This window comes from Lethenteron reissneri, chromosome 35, assembly GCF_015708825.2.
Source record: "Lethenteron reissneri isolate LAM-NWPU_2019-01 chromosome 35, ASM1570882v1, whole genome shotgun sequence".
NCBI lineage: Eukaryota > Metazoa > Chordata > Hyperoartia > Petromyzontiformes > Petromyzontidae > Lethenteron > Lethenteron reissneri.
The window spans coordinates 4,874,365-4,901,956 of record NC_083813.1 but is presented as its reverse complement, the minus strand read 5'-3'; the positions used below and the strand labels follow the sequence as shown (position 1 = coordinate 4,901,956).

The 27,592-nt window shown below is 45.9% G+C and overlaps 1 protein-coding gene across 1 annotated transcript in view; it reads right to left on the bottom strand.

Annotated features, from left to right (window-relative positions):
• LOC133350838 (sodium/hydrogen exchanger 3-like) overlaps window positions 1-27,592 on the bottom strand; it is a 142,196-nt gene that overhangs the window by 111,941 nt on the left and 2,663 nt on the right. Inside the window, 1 exon segment of the mRNA XM_061565611.1 lies at window positions 12,505-12,807. Within this exon segment, the coding sequence (XP_061421595.1) occupies window positions 12,505-12,807 (303 nt within the window).

Genomic DNA, 27,592 nt, shown 5'->3' with positions numbered 1-27,592 from the left:
AAATTCGGCAATCACGCCTTGTGCGTACACACCTGCGTTCCCTGCATTCAGAATTGACGGGAAAAAGCATTTTGTCCCACATCTGGAGACCCCCCCCACGCCCTCCGCATTTGCAGAGGTGAAGCGGTGAAGGAAGCCCATTACAATAATTAACACTGTAATATGATAATTGGTTATTTACCCTTCTATCTGGCAACAAAACTGACACCTTTTTGTTTTTGTTGCCAGATAGAAGGGTAAAGAACCAATTATCATATATTTTTACTGGCAAATGAGGTCCCCATAACACTGTAATACTCAGCTAATTGAAAGCTATAGAAATCGAATTTGTTCTTTACGTTAAGTTTTTTTCAGAAGTGAATATAGTGTTAATTTAAATGAACACAGTGGGTTCATGTTATATTAATTGTATTGCAAATGGTTAACATCGCTGTAGAATTGTCGGAGATAATTATCGTTATGTATAACCAATCAGAAAAATATTTAGATTTGTTGAATTTCATTTTTGTATCGCATACCATCAGCAGCCATGGTCTACCTACTGGTGGATGAAAGCCATCGCCATCCCAAGTGGGTGAGGCCAGGTTCCATCTCAACACGTGGGCTGATCTCATCACTCTGTCTCTGTGGTGGCCGGCCGCATCGCTCGTCTTACGCCACCGGCAATGCCAGATTACACTGGTCAACACACTTTTTCTGGCACAAGGTATTCCAACGGTTTTAAGGTAATTTTGGGGTGCTGATTCCAAATCTGGCATCAGGATTTGTCTATCACATCAGGTTTTTGAGATATCAAATATTGCATTTTCAATAAAAACTGAAGAAGAAAAATATTAAATAAATGTGGATATGTACATAGAATGATATTATAAACACACTATCCTAAAAATACAGCACCATATTTTAACACTAAAGCAGTCACTGACTCGCAACAACTTGCAATCATAAGTGACAGAGTTAATTTCGGGTAAAATCAATGAAAATGGGGTATGCCGATAGCATAAAAATGAGACGTGATAGAACAAATCTGAGATCAGATTTGGAATCAGCACCCTGAAATTAGTCTAAAACAGCTGCAAAAGTCCAGGCAGAAAAAAACTTTTTGTTTTTGTTGACCAGTGTTATCTTAGTAGCAAAAGTAGCTACATATGCTATGGGCCCCGCGCTTTCAAGGGCCCTGCGCTAAATGCTTTCAAGCTGTCAATTCCGTTTCAGTGATTCTGCACTTGCTCTATTACTATAGTATTATACCGCCTTCAAGTTTTATGAACGACTTGGTGTTTAAAGTTAGCGATTTGTCGTATTATCTGGCTGTATAGCAAATGAAAAATACAATTTACTATGCAAGTAAACTATTTGTGTTTTAATATTTGTGTTTAATTTTTTTATTTAGGGCCCCTCTATAACATATGCTACAGACCCAGCACTAGCTTAATCCGGTACTGGCCACCGGCTGTCATCCTTCTCAGCATTTCCTCTGTCCAGCCGTTCGCCGGCCTTAATGGTTGATACGACGTCGCTAACTGGCGTTTGTTCCCCAACCCACGGGAATCCTCTTTCCATTATCCACGTCTACAGTGTTGAGCACTATTCAGCTTTGGCTACATTTTATTTCGCGAATGTCGATGTGTTTTATCCATATGATATGCACTGAAGGCCAACGTTATTCTTCATGCACATTGGTAAGTTGCTTTTAACGATCAAATTAAGGTTTGCAAACACTCTCCATCCCACTAAAGTTTCCCTCTTTCTACTCATAATTTTGAACACTATCTGCCTTTATTAACTGCACAAAGTATACACGCTGCTGTGTTTTCCAATTGTCCCTCCCAACAGATATCTTAAATTAAACTTGCACAAGAGTGTACGTGACTTGTTTATTGTTATTTCTCTTCAACTACATTTTGTAGCCCTCCTTGTTAAATTATCCAATCATTCTATGCACTGTAGTTAATTTACATTGTTAGTTGTAAAGGCGATGTTGTCTGCGATGGTTCATAACCATTTGAAACACATTCATTCACCTTAATTGAATTCCAGAGTCTACCCACAACAGACGTGCCTTTTCTCATTTGCTCTGTGTCGTAGAAAGAGTGTGTGTGGCAATAAGTGTGAAGGCAAATGTTTTCTTTACAAGGCTGAAGGAGAATTCCTCAGTGGCCAAGCTGGAATGCTGCATTAGCATCGGCTGTATCGTCTGCGACAGACGCTTTTATCGCATGTCAATGAAATTCTTATTTGAGCCTTTGTCATGATTCCCATGGGGATCACGTGTGCTGAAATCCCCACACAATTAGTCCGCTTGACTGTAGCCGTATACGACGCACAATAGCCCACCACCCCAAGGCATCATTTTTCACGAGCAGACAGTTGTGCCACCACTAACATTTTCTATTACAGTCACCTGCCTTGAGCCTTATTCCCTAAGGAGTGCAAGAAAGAGCCTTGTAAACAACATCTGAACAGCGAAATGGCGCGACCGTGTGTGCAATTAATGTAACTAACGGTGTTTCTCTCATCCAGCGAACGCACGAGTTTCGCACCGTGCGATGTACCACCTCTAAAAAATTTACCTGTAATAAAAATTATACGTTGAATTTCCCCAAATATAAGAATGTTCAGTTAGTGTACAGAGATGTGTGGACTCGAGAAACATTCCTCTAAAGCTGTGATAGAGATACAAATATCAGTCAGTCCTATATTTAAACCGTATGTACAGGACAAATCCCACATGGTTTAGCCACCCACACAGTAAATGCGGTACGTCTATTCCATTTTCTGGAAAAGCCAGCGTCCTTATTTGTTTAACATGCAGGCTTTCGCGACCAATATTCATAATAAAGGTTTTTGGGTTAGATCGCGTAAGTATAATGAACTTATTTGTGTTTTTTTTAAATCACTGCAGAATATCCCAGACACCACGACATTGCTCCCTGTGTTTGTCAGCCATTCATTTCATGTGATATGCAGCACGACTCACAACCTCCTCTATATACCAAAAAAAAAACAGGGACCGTCATGTCTCCGTGATATCCCCCTCCATCTGGAACGCCATCCCACTGCATATTCGCAGCACCATTAAATCTACACCGACGTTTAAGAGACGCGTAAAGGCCTCACCGCCCCCTCACTCTCTCTCTCCCTCGCCTGGATTTCGAGCGAAACTGAGCTTGGCTTCACGCCGAACAGAGTCAAAAGTGATTTATGTCGTAGAAATATTGCGCGCGCTATACATTGCATTGCCATTATAAATGTGAAAACCTACAGTACCCGTGCCATATAGAAATCATAGTTAAAATGTGTTGTTCACTTGTGATGGGTATCTTGATGACAAGAGGCTCCAGCCCAATATCTGACAATGTTTCACTGCACGCTCCGAAGAGGACACGCTGGAGTCAGTCACTTCCATTTTAAATTCCAAGTACCCAGATGGCCATTACTGTTAATGAAATCTCGTACTGTATTACGGCAGTGACGTTCTACATGGTTCACGCTGCTGATGGAAGTCAAGCAGGCGTGTCATAGAACAGAAAATAGACTACCACGTGATGTAAAAACATAAATGCAATGTCTTCGTATCTTTATTGTGCTAAACAAAGAGAAAGTTGCTGCCCTGCAATTTTTTCCTCTGCTGGCAGAAGGGCCCTCTACTGGAGGGAGCTAAAGACAGCCTCGTTGTCCTGCCGTTCGACTGACTGACAGATAATTCCCTGTCCATTATTACATTCTAACTTTAGAGGAAAAAATAATGACTTTGCACAATTTAACTTAATCGTAGAATCATGGATTCGTGACGAATCCAATTGTTGTTGCTTTCAAACGGCACTGCCTGGCTGTGAGGTTAACCCTCTGGTGACCCTGTCAGAGGACTCTGATTCCAAAATAAAAACGCGGTGCCCTTTGATGGCCCTGAACATTGATCTTCAATGTCTCATCAATCTCCGCAACTGGGTTGACCACTCTGTTATGCATGAAATCGTGAACTGGACAGAGGCCATCAGAGCTTGGCGCACACGAGAATCTGTCAAAATCTAAAAGCAATGTTCATTTTTCTGCCAGTTTTGCCCCAAGGATCTCTGTGTTCTGACACAAATATTATCCCCTAAGCCACCACTACATGTTGCCTTTGTCACCTAAGTCTTACAATGATAAATCCGTATGTACCTCATAATTCATGTTGGTGCAACACTCGTAAATATCATCCTCATTGGGCACACCTACATGCCCAGCCCTCTTAGTCAACCCCCTGATGGATGAGGGCCTCCCCGTGCCACGCAGGCCATGGTGATTGTTTGGGTCACTACGAGTTGGTTAAGGTGAAGCACAGATGTGGGAGCATAGAAGTACAATACAGCAATGTATTCTGATACACTCCCCTCCGCTGCCGACAAAGTAGCCCCACATCAGCTTATAATTTGCAGGGTTTGCAGGGTGGCCACCCATCCAATAACTATCCAGGCTTACTCCTGATGCAATTAGGTGCATCCCAGGTGATTTGGTCCTTGTTCTGCACAAGCTATATGAAAGCAAGCATAAAAGATTCAGACGCTATGTAAATGATACCATCATGATAATTAAGTTTTAAACTGTCCGACACGAGGATTCTTCGCATCATTTGCACTTGTTAGGTATTGTCATTCGTTAATTATATTAAGGATGTGTATGAATGGTGGGGCAGACCCAACTATGAACGCGGCTACCCAAGTACAATTCTCAGCCGTGGCTAACATTGGTTGCGAGTGATATCAGAATCAAGTCCTTGGCCGCCTCTTCGCCATGCAGCCCTACAAGTAGCCATCCATAAACTTTCGTTTGTACAGCCGAGTACCACATCTAATTGCCCTGCAAATGAGTTTCTACCGTAAGTGATGGCTCCTTCTTCGCGTGGCTCACCAACCCACCTACAAGTATCTGTCGGATACTGACATTTTAATGATGAAAAATTGCATTGAGGAGCACTCACATGTTTGATATTTTGCACTGCACTCTGAAACTGGATAATTGAGTGACATCAAAACAGAGCATACACTGACCACCATGATGAATTATGGTTGAACAGCTCCCACGAATGACACAGCAATAGGAAAGCCTATTTATTTATTTGATTTATATAAGTATTTTTTTCCCCGTGGGCTCCGGTTTCATCCCACATGTCAACATGAATTGGCCAATATCACCTTAATATATACTGTAGAGGAATATGGCATTTCTTTCCATGTTTGATTTTCTTTATGCGTAAAATTTTCGACAACATTTAATTAACTCGTTTAATATATCCTCAATTATAACCAACATGTTAAATAATTTTTTAAGAATAGAAAATATTACAATTAGTTGCACACATTAGAATAACTGATAAATCACAGGATTGATTACTGAAAATTTAAAGTCATGTATATTTAATGATCGAGGTCACATTAAATCAACAGGTATTAAACATCTTAGATTATCATCGATTATAAAAACATATATGTTGTCAATTTGTGCCCACTCAATAGACAACATATAAAATACACTGCTAATGTCACCTCTGCTCAATTCTACTTGGACAGCGAGTGCTATGAATGTTTGTGCTCTTGGCGGCCACAAAGCCACTTTCTCTCCACAGCTCAGGATGTAATCTTCGTAGAGGCATGGTGTGTGTGGGTATGGGAAAGAAAATTCCTTCAAAGAAGACGCATTCAGCCGTGTCAATGCTTAAAGCACGTTCGTTTTGCCAAATACATTTAATACGATGACAGTTCCTTTTTTGTGTTTGCTTAGTTATGTAATGCTGGCTGATGGTAGTAATGTAGGCCCACGTCTACAGCCTGTGTGCCTGAAATTTTACCTGGGATTGTAGTGGCCTACTCGGCTGACTGCAGTCTCTTACCCCCCCCCAACCCCTCATTCACTCTCCATGGACATAGCAATATATGTAATTATTGATAATGATGTTGTCGAAAATAAAAAAAGTAATAAAATATGTTGTCAATAATTTGACGGTATATTAAAAGAGTCTATTCAATACATTGTTGATAAAAATCGAACACGTATAAAGAATACAGCATTGCAACAATATATCATGCAACAGAGGATCGCAGAGCTTGGGCAAATGTTGGCACGGGAGCACCGCGCGACTGCTGCCGTTCCCACTCGTCTGTGGTTCCTCCTCGCGCCTCTGACCCATTCTCTCCACACGAGAGAGAACAAATACTGTGTGGCACATTACTCTTTGAAATGTATTATTAATTCACAAAGGGCTGTATGTATGTTGAACTCCTGTCGCACGGTGCGTAGCCAACCGTGCTATTCAGAGGCGCGGGGGCAAGGACAATAAACTAAACACAAAAAAAACCCTACTATGGAAAAAAAACAGTTCTAAAGAAATTCGTTTTCAGTCTAGATTTGAAAGTGCATAGCTGCAGTGGCTTCCTAATATCGGAGGCAAGAGTGTCCCAGAAGAGCGTCTAAAGGCGCGATGCGGTGGCTGTCTTTGCTCAATGGCCAGAAAATAGCCGCTGCTGCAAGGACGACCGGAGGAGTTCGCGTGAAGGTTTTAACAAAAATTATCTCATTCCAGATTTGAAGCGTTCGTGACTGCAAGGATTCATACTCTTAGGTTTTTTCGGTAAAGTCACGTAGGTAAAAAATGTAATTAAAAGTTAATAAAAGTAATAATGGAAATAAAATAAAATAATAAATCACGACGTTTCGGAGGCAACACAAGTCTCCGTCATCAGGTGGGACCGTCACAGCTAAAATTACTGCATCAAGTGACACATATTTGTACCATCTTATTTGACAGGTACTTTTCTACTTTACCGAGTGTTGACATCCCCAGCGTTTAACAGTACTGCTTTTTTGTATTTGGATTCTCAACCAACATCGGTTTAGGTCGAGGTACACTGATTGTTTTCTTGCACAGGTCGAGGCTGACCAATTTCTCTTGTAGCCCCGCGCACCACCCCCACGTTCCATTCCCTGGTTACCACATTCAGATAAGCCCCTCCTCCCTTAACTTGTATTTAAGGGCTGGTCTTTTGGAATATTCCTCACTTGATGCAGTAATTTTAGCTGTGACGGTCCCACCTGATGACGGAGACTTGTGTTGCCTGCGAAACGTCGTGATTTATTATTTTATTTTATTTCCATTATTACTTTTATTAAAAACTAGCGGAAGTACCCGGCTTTGCCCGGGTAAAAAATATCTTTCTTAAAAACCTTACATATATATACACAGATACTAAGATATTGTCAAAGCCCGGTGGGCTGTTTGTACATTTTTCCACCAACAAATATATAAGAGGCTTTCACAAGTCCAAAAAGTTGTAGAAAGTGTGGGGTAAATAGTTGATGTCAAAATGTTTCCGAAAATTGTGGTCTCCCCCCCCCCCCCCTCAAAAAATATCTTTACCCCTCGTAGGTATATATACTAACAACACCTTACATACAACAGAGGAAGTGGTATCTATTGACTCTGTAGTAGTATCTACTGACTGTACCGTAGTATCTACTGAGCCAGTAGTAGCTACTGACTGTGTAGTAGTATTTAGTGACTGTAATAACTACTGACCATAGTAGTATTTACTGGGCCTACAGTAGTATCTACCGACTATATACTCGTAACGACTAACTGTATAGTATCTGCTGACTCTATAGTGTATCCACTGACTATAGTAGTAACTACAAAATCTATAGCAGTATCTACTCACTCTATAATAGTATCTACTGACTCTAGTAGCTACTCACCGTGGTAATATGTACTGACTGTATAGTAGTATATACTGACTGTAGCAGTATTGACTGACTGTAGCGGTATATACTGACTGTTTTAGTATTTGCTATAGCGGTATCTACCAACTCGATAGCAGTATCTACTATCGCTACAGCAGTGTATACCGACTGAGGTCGTACCTGCTATCACTACAGCAGTGCATACTGCTGTGTTGGTACCTGTTATGATGACAGCAGTGCATATTGTGGTGGAACCTGCTATGATTACAGCAGTGCATACTGCTGTGGTGGTATCTGCTATGATGAGAGGAGTACATATTGTGGTGGTGGTACCTGGTATGATAACAGCAGTGCATATTGACTGTACTCATCATTCACCCTCACCATTCACCACTCACAACTCACCCTTACCACTCATCCTCACCACTCACCACTCCCACTCACTATTCACCATTCACCCTCACAACTCACCACTCACCAACCTCCCTCACCAATCTCCCTCACCACTCACCCTCACCACTCACCCTCACCACTCACCACTCACCAATCACCACTCACCCTCACCACTCACTCTCACCACTAACCCTCACCACTCTCACTCACCACTCTCCCTCACCACTCACCACTCACTCTCACCATTCACCCTCACCATTCAGCCTCACCACTCACCCTCACCACTCACCCTCACCACTCACCGTCACAACCACCACTCACCCTCACCACTCAACTTCACCCTCACTACTCACCATTCATCCTCACCAATCACCACTGACCAATCACCACTCACCACTCTCCACTAACCCTCACCACTCAACCTCACCACTCACCCTCAAAACTAACCACTCTCTCACCACTCACCCTCACCACTCAGCACTCACCCTAACCACTCACCCTCACCACTCACCCTCACCACTCACCCCTCACCACTCACCCATCACCACTCACAACCGCCACTCACCCTCACCACTCATCCTCACCACTCACCCTCACAACAACCACTCACCCTCACCACTCACCCTGACCACTCATCCTCACCAATCACACCCTCACCAATCACCACTCACCCGCACTGCTCACCCTCACCACTCACGCTCACCCTCACCACTCACCCCTCACTAATCACCACTCATAACCGCCACTCACCCTCAACACTCACCACTCACCCTCAACACTCACCCTCACCACTCACCGTGACCACTCACCCTCACTACTCACCACTCATCCTCACCAATCACACCCTCAACAATCACCACTCACCCTCACAACTCACCCTCACCACTCACTCTCACCACTCACCACTCACCCCTCACAACAACCACTCACCCTCACCGCTCAGCACTCACCCTCACCAATCACCACTCACCCTGACCACTCACCACTCATCCTCACCAATCACATCCTCACCAATCACCACTCACCCTCACTGCTCACCCTCACCGCTCACCCTCACCACTCACCCTCACCACTCACGCTCACCCTCACCACTCACCCCTCACTAATCACCACTCACAACCGCCACTCACCCTCACCACTAACCCTCACCACTCACCCTCACCACTCACTAATCACCTCTCACAACCGTCACTCACCCTCACCACTCACTCTTACCACTCACCCTCACCACGCACCCTCACAACAACCACTCACCCTCACAACAACCACTCACCCTCACTACTCACCCTCACCACTCATCCTCACCAATCACACCCTCACCAATCACCACTCACCCTCACTGCTCACCACTCAACCTCACCACTCACGCTCACCCTCACCATTCATCCCTCACTAATCACCACTAACAACCGCCACTCACCCTCCCCACTCACCCTCACCACTCACCCTCACCAATCACCACTCACCACTCACTACTCACCCTCACCACTCTCCCTCACCACTCTCCCTCACCACTCTCCCTCACCACTCTCCCTCACCAGTCACGCTCACCACTCACGCTCACCACTCACCCTCACTACTCACCCTAACCACTCACCACTCACCCTCAACACTCACCCTCACCGCTCACCACTCACCCTCACCACTCACCCTGACCACTCACCACTCATCCTCACCAATCACACCCTCACCAATCACCACTCACCCTCACTGCTCACCCTCACTGCTCACCCTCACCACTCACCCTAACCACTCACGCTCACCCTCACCCCTCACTAATCACCATTCACAACCGCCACTCACCCTCACCACTCACCACTCACCCTCACCACTCACCCTCACTACTCACCACTCATCCTCACCAATCACACCCTCAACAATCACCACTCACCCTCACCACTCACGCTCAACACTCACCCTCACCACTCATGCTCACCACTAACCCTCACCACTCACCCCTCACTAATCACCACTAACAACCGCCACTCACCCTCCCCACTCACCCTCACCCTCACCAATCACCACTCACCCTCACCACTCAACCTCACCCTCCCAACTCACCCACACCACCACCACTCTCCCCCTCACCACTCTCCCCCTCACCACCACTCTCCCCCTCACCACCACTCTCCCCCTCACCACCACTCTCCCCCCTCACCACCACTCTCCCCTCACCACCACTCTCCCCTCACCACCACTCTCCACCCTCACCCCACTCTCCCCCTCACACACCACTCTCCCGCTCCCCCTCACCACCACCTCTCCCCCTCACCACCACTCTCCCCCTCACCACACTCTCCCCCTCACCACCACTCTCCTCCCCTCACCACTCTCTCCCCCCTCACCACCACTCTCCCCCTCACCACCACTCTCCCCCTCACCACCACTCTCCCCCTCACCACCACTCCCCCTCACCACTCTCCCCTCACCACTCTCCCCCTCACCACCACTCTCCCCCTCACCACCACTCTCCCCCTCACACCACTCTCCCCCTCACCACCTCCCCCTCACCACACTCTCCCCCTCACCACCACTCTCCCCTCACCACACTCTCCCCCTCACCACTCTCCCCCCCTCACCACCTCTCCCTCACCCCACTATCTCCTCACACCTTCACCTCACCACTCTCCCCCTCACCACAACTCTTCCCCCTCACCCACTCTCCCTCCCTCACCACTCTCCCCTCACCACTCTCCCCTCACCCACTCTCCTCCCCCTCACCCACTCTCCCCCTCACCACTCTCTCCACTCCTCTCCCTCATACCACTCTCCTCCCTCACCCTCACCACTCTCCCCCTCACCACTCTCTCCCTCACCACTCTCCCCCTCACCACTCTCCCCCTCACCACTCTCTCCACTCTCTCCCTCACCACTCTCCCCTCACCCTCTCCCCCTCACCACTCTCCCCCTCACCACTCTCCCCCTCACCACTCTCCCCCTCACCACTCTCCCCCTCACCACTCTCCCCCTCACCACTCTCCCCCTCACCACTCTCCCCCTCACCACTCTCCCCCTCACCACTCTCCCCCTCACCACTCTCCCCCTCACCACTCTCCCCCTCACCACTCTCTCCCCTCACCACTCTCCCCCTCACCACTCTCCCCCTCACCACTCTCCCCCTCACCACTCTCCCCCTCACCACTCTCCCCCCTCACCACTCTCCCCCTCACCACTCTCCCCCCTCACCACTCTCCCCCTCACCACTCTCCCCCTCACCACTCTCCCCCTCACCACTCTCTCCCTCACCACATGTTAAAGGCGATCCTAAAGGAATCTACAACCTTCGATGATTCCTTTGCGCGATTCAAAGAATCGATTCCTGGCGCATAGGAGGTTTCCATTTTTAATTACAGTTTTATTTTCATTGTTATGTTATGTTTAAAGTTTTCAGGAGTTTTTAATTATATTTTAGCCCCGGTCAACGCCGGATATTTCCCATTCGTAGCAGTTTATATCAACTCTATAACCAACTAATATTAAACGGAAATAAGGCGATTCTAAATGAATCTACAACCTTTGATTCCTTTTCGCGATTCAGAGAATCGATTCTTGGCGCGGTCGGGTTTAGAGTTTTAATTACACAGTTGTATTTTCATTGGGATGTTATGTTTTAAAGTTTTCAGAAGATTTTAAATGTATTTTTCCCCTGGGCAACGCTGGGTATATCGAGTTTATACCACAAAGTCGTCGCCTGACAGAGTTGCGTGTCGAGGCCTAGTACCGTGCAGAGCCTCCGGCCTCGCCTAGATTGCCCGCCCGGCTGAGGGTGGGTGCTGGGGCCGTTAACCCCCCCCCCCGCGCTACAATAATACTGTCTAATCGCTATAATTTTATTATCTACCGACCCTATAATAGTAATTGCACACATTGGGGTGGGGGGGGAGTGAAGAGGACGTGAAACTTTGATGAATTTACCTCAGAATCGCGTGTTAATACGTGCGCATATTTTTAACGGGAATTCAAAATGGCGTCCACCCCGCAGCGAATGCGTCTCTACCCGTTGCCAGGGGCAACCGCCGTGGTCCGCGCCGGCCGGCAAGAGTAAATAAATAAATAAAGCGTCAAATAAATAAATAAAGATAAATCGCACTAAATCGATCATCGGTCCGATTTAAAGTTTAGAGACGAAAAATCGGAAATGCCTAAGTTTACCGCGGGGCCGGGGGCGTGCCCACCTGCAAAATTTAATCTCGCCGAACCCCACGGTCCGAGAGCTAAATCCCCCGGTAGGGAGCGTACGCGGACGGACGGACGGACGGACAAAAAATGAATTATATAGGTTAGATTATCTCCCACGCTGCGAATTGCCCAGCGGGTGCGCGCGCGTGCGCGTGCGTGCTCGTGCGCGTGCGTGCGTGTGCATGCTCGTGCGTGCAGGACTCTCCGTCGTCTCACCCAGAGCCCCCACGAGGTGAGCGCCGTACAGCGAGAGACCAGTGGCGGCCGCGTTCCACAGGGTGCCCACCACGGCGTACACCAGGATGGTGCCCAGGTTGTCGAACAGCAGCCGGTTGGGCATGGTGTAGCTGGCGTCGAGCACGATGGGCGGCAGCAGGTAGAAGAAGAAGGCCGTGGGCGTGAGCGTGAACTCGGCGTAGCGGCTGGAGCCCCACACCACTCCGCCCAGGACAATGCCCAGCACGATGAGCAGGCAGCTCTCCGGGACCACCGAGGTCACTCTGCTGGACAGGTGGAAGGCTGGCGACGACACGAAAGAGGGTCATTCGCGCAGGACAGTCAAGGGACCGAAACGGGAGGATTTCTCCACAACTCTGGCGGTCGCCCAATGAGGCTGATTGGTGCACTCGCCGGTGAAATGTCACGAATTGCAAACGTTATGGGGTTTACTCTCCAACGCACCGGTGTGCTGAACTACTAACATGGTTTGTTTACGTTACAAACACAACTAATTGGCTGTGCTGGGCAGTGGCGGTTTTAACAACACATTCATATTTACGCGATCTAACCCAAAAAAAACTCAATTACGGATAGTATTTGTCGCGAAAGCCTACTAAATCGTCGATAGGGCTGCATAGGGTTGCAGCTGGCTACTTTCATATGGTGCAGATTCGTTGCCAATGCAGCATGATTGTTGGGTTTTTATTTGTTTTTAAACTGCAGTTGTTGAGCCCAGGATCAAAAAAAGGACCCAAACTCCAAGCGGCCAGCAAACAAACGGCACTGCTAAAGGTGCAACAGATAACAATTAACACGCATTTAGAACTCAGCGAGGTTATACAGACATGGAATAAGAGGTGGGAGGAATTTAGACTTTAAACTTTCGTGACTGCATAAGTTCACGTACGTGACTTTTACCGAAAGAACCAAGAATATGTGGGAGGAAATGGCGAAGATGAAGCGTGAGGAACTAAGCAAAGAGCGAGATACATTCTTTGATCTGCATAGGGGCATTCAACACAGTGTGGTTAAGAGGAAGCGGTCAGTTTGGTCGACAGAGTTCTAACCATGGGTGGAGGAATCAATGACGGAAGTTCATTGGGAGAGTAATCGTGGTGGTAATGGTATGAGTGATAAGGAGACAACTCACTGCTGATGAGCGAGTGACCGATGTGAATCGGTGAGTGCTGGATCAACCATCTTTAAAGTACACTGAGGGAGGAACTGGGTGCTTCACCCAAGATATGACAACTTTATCGATTGTAGTAACCCAATGCAATGTACTTGTTCTTCTAGGATGTGTACTTTTCTAGCATATCCCACTACCCTGAGGCTTTCATTATGAAGTGAAATCCCTCCTAGCCACGATTACATAGGGAAGGAGCTTTCGGCTGATCCTATGATCCATGCCTATATATGGAAATAACTCCTGTTCGGAAATTAAATCAAAGAAAAATGCTAATATTATATTTTGACTTGCCATGAACATGTGGATAATATATTAAAAAATGCAATGCTTCCTGGAGACCCCTAGTGGGTGCGCCCACAGATAAACACAGATAACAATTCAAGAGCAAGATAAACCATCATCATTATAAAACGTAAATATGAATGTATAAGCATCGCCCTTAAACAAATATACCAATTATCGTGGCCTCGTTGCTCAAGGGATCAGAGAACTCAGCCGGCACTGCTGAGATCCTCGTTTGAAACGTAGCTTTCAGCCACCCGCGATTAAACCTCAAGTCTAGCGAGTTGGCGGTCTCAGCCTGGTTAACAATCACTGCAAGAAAAAATGACGTTAAGTTTTGTTTTCTTTATTCACATTATGTGTTCAAATTCCAGCTGGAACATAATCATAATCAACGTTTTTGGGTTTAGATCGCGTTATTTATAAATGTGTCGTAACCCTCCACCACCCGACACGGCCAATCAGCAGAAAAGTGTCACGTTGACAAAAAACGAAAAGTTCACTGCTTTAGCCCACCGGTGATTATGAATAATATTGGTCGCGAAAGCCTACGTGTTAAACTCCAGCTGGAGCAATAAAAAATATCAGTTTGAATGTGATGCGCCAGCCTGACAGCAGAATGTGTGAAAGTGTGCTCCCTCGTCTCATAATAAAAACACAACTTGAAGTGTTCGGCGCCGCGTTGGTGAGATGTTAACTACCTTGCCTAGTATGCAGGGGGTCGTGGGTTCGGTCACGACCCTTTGCATGTATTTTATTTCCGCGTCCTCCGGTTTTCCCTCAACATTTAGAATCAACATACGTTTATAGTATTTGGCTGCTGTACATTTCCACATGATAAGCCACTTCATTGAGCTATCATTTGTGCCCAGGTCGCTTCTGAAAACGAGCTATATGGCTCAGTGGGCCTTACATAGTAAAATTTGTATAGTTGTTTTTGGAAACAAGTTTTGCAAAAATATAATTTGTGCAGTCATTCCCGAACGCACAAGTAATATTCAGACAAATCAGACTCAATGTACTGCAATTCAGTCCTTCAAAGGGCGCGATTCACCCAGGCACTGCACACGCGAACCAGGGCAAATATTGATTAAATGTTTGCAGTTGCTGCATGTCATTATCACCTTCAGCAACACAATGCAACCTCTAGACCACTAGAGGCCAACAATTCAAAACAAGCTTGAGGCATTTCATTTCAGATTTCTTCCCCAAGAGCTTTAGGAACCTAATTTGTTCTGATCAATGTTTCCAAGCTTTTCATTTTCACGTGATGCTATAATACACATTGCTTTCTTTTTTACAACTGTATTGCTGATTGAACCTCACCTCAATGACCTTCCAATCCAGCGTTTCCCATCACTGTAGATTATATTCAACAGTAGTGTTAGTTTAGGATTTGCACTGTAAGCTCTCACATATGAAGCCCAAAATAATGCTATTCATACAGTCATTATCAGGTGTATTTTTATTCTCTCTTTCAAATGTCCACATGTAATGTGGAATAAGACTGTACACGCATCGCCAATATTTGTTTACAATGTGATTTAACGCGATCCATTTCATCAATTACAGGATAGGATTTCAATAAGGGAAGTAATTTTGAATAGAAACGCATTCAACCCCATGCAGTGTCTGAACCAGAGAACAGTCAATGGATTTTGAGATTTATGTTGTCCGTTTAAAAAAAAGATTATTCTTTGTCAATGATGATCAGCCTTTACATTGTCCTGACTTTACCTCCACTACAAGGTCAATGTGATCAGATAATTACAGTGCAGTTGTTAAACATGTGTGGAGACTATTTCTCATACATACATATGTACATATGTACTCACAATGCTCCTCTACATACGTACATATGTACATATGTAGATGAGCATTGTGAGTAACCAATGAGGGGGCGAACAGAATGGGGAGCCGGTTGACAGTCAAGGATGACGTAACGGGACGGGTTGTGCAAGGGGCTTCAGAGAGCACCTTCGGGAACAAAGGTGGGGCCGAGAAAGGGGGAGGAGCCGCCAAGGGGTTCTTAAGGGAGACCACGTGACGAAGGCGTGGTCGTGGTGGGGAGCCAGGGTAAGGATCGGCTGCAGAGGGTCTCTCTCTCCTAGTCGCAGGGTGGTGTTGGCTGAACCCCCGCTCTGGGCAGACGAGTGGGAAAGCCAAAGGGATAGCCGAAGGTAGGCTCCGTAGGTATTCAGTAAAGGGTCGGCTGGAAGAGAGAGCCCAAAGGGTAGCCGAGCGTAGGACCCAAATAGTATTCAGTGTCCGGGGTAAAGGACCGAGATAGAGTGCACGGACACTGGTGTGAGTGTAGGATGTCGAGTGTGACAGTGATTTAATAAACGGCAACAGCCGTTTATTAAATGTGATTCGGTGAATAAATCGATTGTTTCTCGTCTCCGTGTGGTTCTACTGCACAACACATATGTTCGATGGCTTCACAACTATAAAAAATAGTCTCGCAGTATTTCCTAATTTCCATACCATAACATGATACATATGTGCTGCATGACACACACACACACACGTGGTCATGGGTCTGTTATTTTCGGAAAACTTTTCTTCTCAGCGTTATTCGAGTTGTACTATTGGCGTGATGACAAGAGACAACGTTGTCCATTAGGAACGGTCCTCAGGCAGTAAATCACCTTGTGTTAGAGAACGGCCTATGCAAGGTTACATCTAGACACGTCGTAATTAGTGAATTACAATAGATGTATTCACCGAATCACGTATCACATGCATGAGGCTTGATTATATGATTTGTGCAAAAGTATACAAAATGTTACCTTGAGGCCTAATCGTATGAACGAGACGGAACAACGCCGAACATATGACACAGATTATTCAAATGAAACGGTACGAATAAGCCAGATTGAGATAGATGGAGCAAGACACACACTGCAAATGGAGAAGTACAATACAAATGGGACAAAAAATTATCTATTCTGGAATTCATTCCTGGTGCCCGAATTGTGAAGGTTCCACTCATACTCTATCACAAAACTTCTTCTAAATTTCCCTTAACGTGACCTCTTTATTGACTATCACCAGCACACCAAGACCCCACTGGAACTTCGGATGGGCTAATTGGCCTGATTTTTGGCTGCTGTGGAAAAGAACATCTCCACGGACCCTGAAAAGTTTGAGCAGTTCATCATGCTCGTGAATAAAACCTCCAGGGATGCGATTCTGCAGGGTTATCGGAGGTCGTACATCCCCGGCTGGATTCCGGAAAGCTAAAATCTTCTCCGAGAACATAAAAGCAACAGTCCTTTTGCAGTCGTTAGATTCTGCCAGACGAGCAAAGTGGGCAGCATTGATGGAGTCTTTTGACTTAACGCACTCCAGCCGCAGGGCATGGGGATAACTGCGAAACCTCGGTGGAGTGGCACACTCAGAAAACCGGACTCCAAAGCCAACTGCTAATGGAATAGCGATGCAGCTTCTCGGCAATGCAAAAACAATCGGAAGTTCAAACCAAGAACGCTCTCCACCACCAGAAGAAATAGGCACCGTACTGGCGGTAACAAAGACAGGTAATACACACAATGGGCAGGAAGGACAAGATCAAAAGGCTCACATAATGCGCATGCATAATGTACGTTGACTCAGTAATGACCCCCCCACTTGCCGCAAGAGCGCAGAAGTGTGGTCACCACATCTACGCATCTATATAAGGAACGAAACAGGCGGACTTCTCCACAAATCTGGCTGTCGCCTGATGAAGCTAGTTGTAATTACTGACGAAACGTCGTACTCCGATTGTAAATGTTGTAGCTTGGCTTTCCAACACACCGGTGTGCTGTACTAGTGACGAATTGGCATGTTTTGTTTACGTGACAACCCTTACTAGTTGGCTGTATCGGGTGGTGGCGGGTTTTAACGACACATTTATATATTTACGCGATCTAACCCAAAAAAAACTCTATTATGAAAGGCAGGTAAAGCCGCAGGAATAGATAGGATTTACCCTGAATTCCTAAAACACCTCGGCAACAAAGGAAGAACCTGACTGGCGAAACTTTTTTTTTTAAATCATCGCCACCAGCAAGCAACCAAGACTTAAGAAAATCAAAAGTCATTGCTCTCCTCAAGCGAGGAAAACCTGCTAATGACCTGCACAGTTACAGGCCAATATCTCGTCTTCGTACAGCTCACAAGCATGTGGAGCGAGTACTGATAGGTCGACTTAATCCTCTCTTTGAAGCCACCATACCACCTGAGCAGGCAGGTTTTCGGCCACAACAAATCTGATGTGACCAGGTCCTCGCCTTGATATCACACACTCAAGCCGGCTTTCAGCATAAACAGAAAACAACAAATGCTTTCACAGACTTGTCTTTTGCATACGACACGCTCTGGCACCGAGGACTCCTGTTTAAACTCGCCAACACCATCAATTAAAAAACCGGTTTGCCTCATCAGTGACCAACAATTTCGCGTCCATCTCGGAAACCAGGTCAGCCGCCAACGAACTCTACAAAATGGCCAACAATGTTTAATCTTTACACCAGCAACATGCCGACCACATTAAGCTGCAAGTTAATTTACGCAGACGATCTAGCACTGGCCATGCAAGCGACGACACTCAGTGCAGCTCAAGACATCTTGAACACTGACCTAAAAAAATTGGAAGGTTATTTCTACTACTCAGTGTTCCATCTCAACAACGTGGAGGCAGAAAGTACGCTGAAGGATCGAGTTTTGTGGTAAAACCATCACCCATGACCCACTCCCGAAATACCTTGGAGTGGTACTCGATTGAAGTCTCACTTTCAGGCAACACATTAAACACTTGAGCAACAAGATAGAAACCCACACAAACATCCATAAACTGGCTGGAACTAGTTGGGGCTGTGATGCGCGAACACTATGGACTGCCACGCTCACCCTCGTGTATTCGACAGGGAGAGTTTTGCTCACCTGTGTGGCGATGCAGCGCTCAGACTCGAGTTATCGACACACAACAATACGTGCCATCTTAGGTACGCTGAAGTCGACGCTGACCCAGTGGCTCCCAGGGCTCACCCAACATCGCTCCGCCGCAACTCCGTTGTGAAACAGGGAGTACCAAAAAACTATTGTCAACCCCAGCACCTTCCGATCCATCGGGACATAAACACAGTGTCACCTGTTCACCCAAAATCATGCCACCCCTTCTGGATCACAGCAGCCTCACCCCTACGCCACAAATACAAATGAAGGCGAAAGATTGAAGCAAGTCTGGACTGCGGCTGACGTCAAAAATAAACATCTCATACAGCGACCCTACCGTCGAACCTCCAGGTTTCAACCTTTCACGCCGCCAGTGGTCGACCATCAACCGAATCAGGACCATGGCCATGTGGCCGATACAGCCACCTGATGCACAAATTACACATTAAAGATTCGGTGGCCTGTGAGTGCGACTACGAATCCCGGCTGTTCGCATCCTCTGTTTTTATTCACATATCTGGATTTTTTTCTTGGAAATTAAGTGGAAAAACAACGTATCCAATTTTTTTTGCACAGTTGTTGGTGACCGTAATTTAGCACACTGCACTTGAGAACGCAACATCATTATGCATGGCTATCTCAAACCAAGTCCAGAAACTCGGCATCTCAGTGGTGCAAGGTGAAAACACTCTTGGTCTAAATTTGAACTACCCGGCTTCGCCCGGGACTTGTATCTACCACGGCCGGCCGCCTTTGTCTCCCCAGTGGCGATGTTAATACGCTACAGCAGTTACTCGTTTGAGGCAGAGTCGACCTAGGGGAGGTTAAAATAATCGTCACCGGTGGTGGCCGTGAGCGGGAATCGAACTGGGTTTGCCGTGTTGGTAGCGCAGCGTAGCGTTAAGCACTACACCCACCGCTCCTCACACACCACACACGCACACACACAGACACACACACAGACACACACACAGACACACACACAGACACAGGCAGCACGCTAAGCACTACACTACCGTTCCCCCTACACAACACACGCGCGCGCGTCCATAGGTACACATACACGCGCTTGCTGCAGACACACACGACTTTCAGGGTGCGTACGGCAGTAAACGACTGAAATAATAAAGCGGCAATGCTGTGTAAGGAACGCCTTAGACCCGCATTACACATTTGTGTAATGCGAGCGTAAACACACAAACACACACGAACACATACACAATACACACACACATACATGCAGACACACAGACAGACACATAACACACATACATACACACACATACAAACACAGAAACACATACACACACATACATAGACACACACATACACATCCACAGACGTACATACACACATACATACAGGCACGCAGACATACACATAAACACATACAAAAAAACCCACATACATACACACACACATACATACACACAAACACATGCACACACATACATACACACATGCATACAGACACACAGACATACACATAAACACATACACACATACACATGACCCGGCTTCGCCCGGGACTTGGATCCACCACGCCCGGCCGCCTTTGTCTCCCCAGTGCCGATGTTAATACGCAACACCAGTTACTCGTTTGAGGCTGAGTCGACCTAGGGGAGGTTCAAATAATCGTCACCGGTGGTGGCCGTGAGCGGGAATCGAACTCGGTTCGCCGGGTTGGTAGCGCAGCGTAGCGTTAAGCACTACACCCACCGCTCCTCAGACACCACACACGCACAGACACACACACAGACACACACACAGACACACGCAGACACACACAGACAGACACAGACAGACACACACACACACAGACACACAGACAGCACGCTAAGCACTACACTATCGCTCCCCACACACCACACACGCACACACACAGACACACACACAGACACACACACACAGACACAGACAGCACGCTAAGCACTACACTACCGTTCCCCCTACACAACACACGCGCGCGCGTCCATAGGTACACATACACGCGCTTGCTGCAGACACACACGACTTTCAGGGTGCGCACGGCAGTAAACGACTGCAATAATAAAGCGGCAATGCTGCGCGAGGAACGCCTTAGACCTGCAACACATTTGTGTAATGCGAGCGTAAACACACAAAGACATACAAACACATACACACACACATACACACAAACACACACACACACATACACACACATACATACACACAGACATACACATACACACAAACACACACATACATACACACAAACACATACACAATACACACAGACATACATGCAGACACACAGAGACACACATAACACACATACATACACACACATACATACACAGAAACACATACACACATACATACACACACACATACACACATACATACACACACACATACACACACGTACATACACACATACAGACACACAGACATAGACATAAACACATACAAAAAAACCCACATACATACACACACAGACATACACACAAACACATACATACACACATGCATACAGACACACAGACATACACATAAACACATACACATGACCCGGCTTCGCCCGGGACTTGGATCTACCACGCCCGGCCGCCTTTGTCTCCCAAGTGCCGATGTTAATACGCCACACCAGTTACTCGTTTGAGGCTGAGTGGACCTAGGGGAGGTTCAAATAATCGTCACCGGTGGTGGCCGTGAGCGGGAATCGAACTCGGTTCGCCGGGTTGGTAGCGCAGCGTAGCGTTAAGCACTACACCCACCGCTCCTCACACACCACACACGCACAGACACACACACAGACACACGCAGACACACACAGACAGACACAGACAGACAGACACACACACAGACACACAGACAGCACGCTAAGCACTACACTACCGCTCCCCACACACCACACACGCACACACACAGACACACACACAGACACACGCAGACACACACAGACAGACACACACACACAGACACAGACAGCACGCTAAGCACTACACTACCGTTCCCCCTACACAACACACGCGCGCGCGTCCATAGGTACACATACACGCGCTTGCTGCAGACACACACGACTTTCAGGGTGCGTAAGGCAGTAAACGACTGAAAAAATAAAGCGGCAATGCTGTGCGAGGAACGCCTTAGACCAGCAACACATTTGTGTAATGCGAGCGTAAACACACAAACACATACAAACACATACACACACATACACACAAACACATACACACACATACACACACATACATACACACAGACATACACATACACACAAACACACACATACATGCACACAAACACATACACAATACACACACACATACATGCAGACACAGACAGACACATAACACACATACATACACACACATACATACACAAAAACACATACACACACATACATAGACACACACATACATACACACAAACACATGCACACACGTACATACACACATACATAGAGACACGCAGACATACACATAAAGACATAAAAAAAACCCACATACATACACACACACATACACACAAACACATACCTACACATACATACACACATACATAGAGACACACAGACATACACATAAACACAAACACACATACACATGACCCGGCTTCGCCCGGGACTTGGATCCACGATGCCCCGCCGCCTTTGTCTCCCCAGTGACGATGTTCACACACGACAGCAGTTACGCGTTTGAGGCTGAGTGGACCTAGGGGAGGGCCAGGTCCGTTTCAAATAATCGTCAGCGGTGGTGGGCGTGAGTTGGAATCGAACTGGGGTCGCTCAAGCAGCTTAATGACTGTTTGTACAAAGAACATATAAATAATCGATTATAATAACCAGGCTACAGTCCACATTATAGACTGCCAGTACACGCAGTCAGCTTCATAAGCAGGCTAGAGTGTACATGATAGAGTGGCAGTACGCTCACCGAGCTTAATAAGCAGGCTACAGTGTACATGATAGACTGGCAGTACGCTCACCCAGCTTAATGAGTATTTGTACAGTGAACATTAAAGTAATCGATTGTTGGCGCGTTGGGTTTAAAAGTAATATTAATAGCACACATTGTGGTGGGGGTGTAGTGAAGAGTAGGAAAAACTTTGATGAATTTACCTCAGAGTGGCGTGGTGGGTGTCGAGGCCTAGTAGCGTGCAAAGCCTGCGGCCTCGCCTAAAATTGTCGGCTTGGAAGAGGCAGGGTACGGGTGGCGTTCCTTCCCCCCCCCCTCAGCGCTCCAACAATACTGTGTAATGGCTATTATTTAATTAAATACGGAGCTTATGAAAGTGGCGAAGGCGTGGCTAGCCGTTGGCAGAAGCAACCGCCGTCCAATGAAACTGCAGCCCTTGGCGAAGGCGTCGCTAGCCGTTGCCAGGTCCAATGAAAGCGGCGAAGGCGTGGCTAGCCGTTGCCAGGGGCAACCGCCGTCCAATGAAAGTGCGTATGGGCCGAAATACACACACACACACACAGACAGACAGACATGAACGATTTTATATATATAGATTGGTTTGCATAACAGCTGATTGTGTCAAGAAAGTAAAATTTATATGAAATGTTGCAACGACTAGGAATAGTTTTTTTTTCTATAATGCCTGGTTGTATTTATTAGGATTCATGTATTAATTGACTTTAAAATACAAAAAAAATACTTCTACTGTGTATTTTTTATCTCACGGTTTGTGGAGGAATGTTATGCAGATCTTCATAGCAAATGAAAAAAAATCCCAGGAATAAGACCACTTCTCAGATAAAGAGGACGTTCTAGTAATCAATTTTGAAGAAGTCAACTATTGTTCTGCCCCACGGCAGATATGGGGGTGTGTTTACACAGGAACTTCCTGATATGATGGTTTTGAGTTTGGTCACGTGACCAGGAAGTTACGATTTAAGGGTCTCGAAGCCACGAGGCACGGCAAGGGTGTCAGCCATTACAAAGAGTACAAAATGCATCTGTTCATTGTGGGACTTTAAAAATAATTGTCTGTAAGTTCGTTTATATTCTTATGAAACTGGGAATGCTTTTATAATGTTAGGATTGCCGTTATAATGCTGTAAATGCCTTTACAATGCTGTTAAATTGTTACGATAAATATGAGGCCTAGTAAACAACGAAGCCTGCCACTTGCATTATTGTGAATGGTATTTGTAGTTGGATAAGTCAAGCCAGACTTGTGCCCATGTAACTTTAATGGGTTCTTGAGAGCAAGGATCAAGAAGTATCTCATCTACAGTTCAGTGTTATGTGCAGCGCTGTACGTTTGGGCAGCAGTATGGTGATTACACAAAGTGACCTTATTTAACACACAAGCTTATTCTCTTTTTGTATAGCTATTCAGTGCTAATGTTGGTGCCTGGTCCGTCCAGGACCTATTATTGAGATTCATGTTATCTAAGACGATGTTATGATGCTGCAGTGTTCATTCATTGTAATGATATTGCAAGTATTAACAGATGCTGTATTTTGTGCTGTGTTTTTCCATCAGGTTCATCTTGTTCTATTTGTAGTGACATCGGGGATGTCACTGTATGGTACCGGCCTGAGAGGGCTGTGGTGTGCGATGCACTGTCATCGCGTACAACCCGTGGGCAGGTGTGGTACCAGCCCGAGCGGGGCTTGGTGAGCACTGGAATAGCACGGGCACCACGCATAGCGTGTAGTGCGAACTCCCACCAGAGGGAGTGGGAGAGTGTCAGCCCAGGGGCAGGGTTGCCCCGGGCCATGGCACTCTGGTTGACCCCGTAGACACGTGATCCGGAGTGTCCGTCAGAGAGGCCCGCAGGTGGGAGGGCTAGGGGGTGATCACGTGTCCGGGGAGAGCTCTCAAGAGGAATCGAGAGGGAGCTAGAACGCTCAAGAAGGTGGGCGGGGCCAAGGTCAGAGGGGCCCCGATCCGAGGGGGATATAAGGTGGGTCCCTGAGAGGGACTGGGGTTGCTGCATTCCACAAGCTCGAAGCTCTACGTCCTACAAGCTGGAAGCTCTAACAGGCATCAACACGTGGCCGGGACCCGAGTGAGGGTCAGACCCTTCGTAGCTGTAACTCCTCCGTATAAGGTAGTTAGCTGGGTGCCCACCACCCTAGGCTGTATCTGGTGAAGGGGCAGTTACCCCTTTGTGTTACGTGTTGATGTTACAAATAAATGTGTTGCCTCTAAAGAAAAACATCTGCGACTCAGTTGGACTCACTACATATTCATTAAATACGTTGGAGTCGGATGTTCACCCTGGCTCTGAAAGTTTATTGAATGCGAGGTTAGCTACTCGGATAGTCGTGCAACGCAGCGCCACGGCAGATCTCTCGCCTACTTCAGCAGTTTTTTATTGCTGTGGTTGTCCCACCTGATGACGATTGCTTGTGTTACGATCAAAACGTCATGATCTATTATTTTTATACCTCCGTGACTTCACCGAAAGAACCAAAAAGTATGAATTCCTGCAGTCACGAAAGCTTCAAATCAAGAATGAGATGTTATATAATGCACTGTTTGAGTTACTGAGGCATTTAAGCACCAAGTATATGGAAAGATTATTATCAGATATAACGTCATTAACAAAGAACATTAAATCAAAACGAAAAAGTGTGCCAGGTAGCACGAAGAGATGCATATTTGCAATTACATTGAGAGACGGTAAGAATACCGCATGGATTACAGAACACATGCGTTTGACCGTTAAGAGGGGTAAATGGGCTTGGGCAGTGCACGTCACTGCGAGGGATGACGGTCGGTAGTCGGTTGGTAGTTGACGGTTGGTAGTCAAGACTTAACGACGGAGTGACGGCCCAGGGCCCACCTGAAATGGAGCAATAGTATCAGCTCGTGTGCAGATGTTGGGTGATTGCATCGAATGGGAGACAGAGCTTTCAGTAGTCAGGCGCCTCGTTCGTGAAATGCCTTGCCCCCAAACCGTTAGGGACGCTCCATCAGTCGAGGTTTTCAAGGCCTCGTCCAAAAGCACATTTATTATCTCACGCGTATCCGTTTGTGTAGGGTTGCTTGCCTATTCGTTTCAATGTTAAGGGGTTTTTTTATTGGGATATTGTTGTAAATTGATGTGAGCCCTTGTGTGAATGGTGCTATATAAAACTGAGCTTTACTCACTTACATTGCAGAATCGTGAGATATGGCAATGGTTTTGGGAGGCCTTCATCCAGCAGTTGATTGATCACGGCCGCTGATGATGATACTGATTGTACTTATAATCAAAAAAATTCCGTTCATATATTTTAAAATCACAGGTCATTTGCTGCACGACTTCATTATATATGTATGTCACACATCCACTCGATATTGTAATTAGCATAAGTGCAAACACCTTTAGAAAATGTACTCAGAAATCTTTCAAATTTAGTGTTCTGACTTAAGCTTACAACTTTCATTATGATGAGTAGGTCTCAATGTAAGACACCAGGTTCTTTCCGACTGAGCCAAAAAAAAATCCAGGTACAAACTATCACATTAACAAACCAATTTAGACAAGCCTTTACTCAATAACGTGTTTCTCTTTCTCATTTATCAAAGTTTACAGCAATACATTTCACGATAGCATAGCCAATTTATTGTTAGGTTTTCAGAGATAGCAATTTGAACTACGATGACCAAAACACCCCAATTGGAAAAGGGGAAACGAATGTACCTTGAAGCTGTGACCACAGCATTGGCAAGTTCAAGAGCATTGCTTGTGAGAATTTGTAGAACTTGTTAGCGCTGGTATATAGATTGCTTACGATGACCAGTGGCATTTCCAACCCACAAGCAACAAAAATAGGTTTCTGTGCTTTGCCTTTTGTGTGGTGTTACCTAACCATGACGTGCTGTGTGCTGCAACATCTGCAGCGAAGAGCTTGAGAAATTCCCATTACCAATATACTTTTGTCTCAGCGGCACTCAGATGATTGAACGCAAACGTCATTAATTTAATTATTGCTTTGCAAGATTGGGTAATGAAATGTAAATGTCATTGCCCAAATATAGAATGTTAAATGAGGCAACAATGGTGTAACCACTTATCTGTACAAATCCACCATGCAAAAGTAATATTGTACTGTCTTTCTGCTGGCCTTCATCTGGCAAAAAAGTGGATATCTTCGCATTGTTAATTATAGTAATTGAGTGATGCAAGTTGGTAAAAAAAAACCTTGGCACAAACAACGCCATTGATAATCTAGTTCAGATGCACTCTGCATTTCAGTTACAGCATGTAGTGAGTTTTTCGTTTTAGATTTCTTGTTTCAAATACAAAACCCCAGTATGATGCCACACACACGATCTCAGCAGTCACCATAACAACTAAATTAAGTGCCATGGGAGACTGGATTTCCTGTAACGTCCCCCAACCTTGCCTTCCTCTGAGACACAAATAGCATGTTTAATATTTTATTATCACGTGGCCACAACGGCATATGTTTTATTAATACGCGTTGTGCTTTCAAACTGGGTTCAACTAATTAGCCATGGCATTGTTTATTATTATCATTATTATCCTTGGGCACTAACATGTTTAAATTAGGACCAGCTATTCTACCTTTGTAAATGACACATGTGAAGATTGCTGTTCGTCAGCCAATTGCATGCATGCATTTGTTGCGACGTTAAATGCTTTCATTTTAACCATGGTCCGAGATGCTCTCGTATCAGATGACACAAACCTGCGAATGCCAAGGTGGTTTAAAAGTTAATTACATACATATATTGTACATG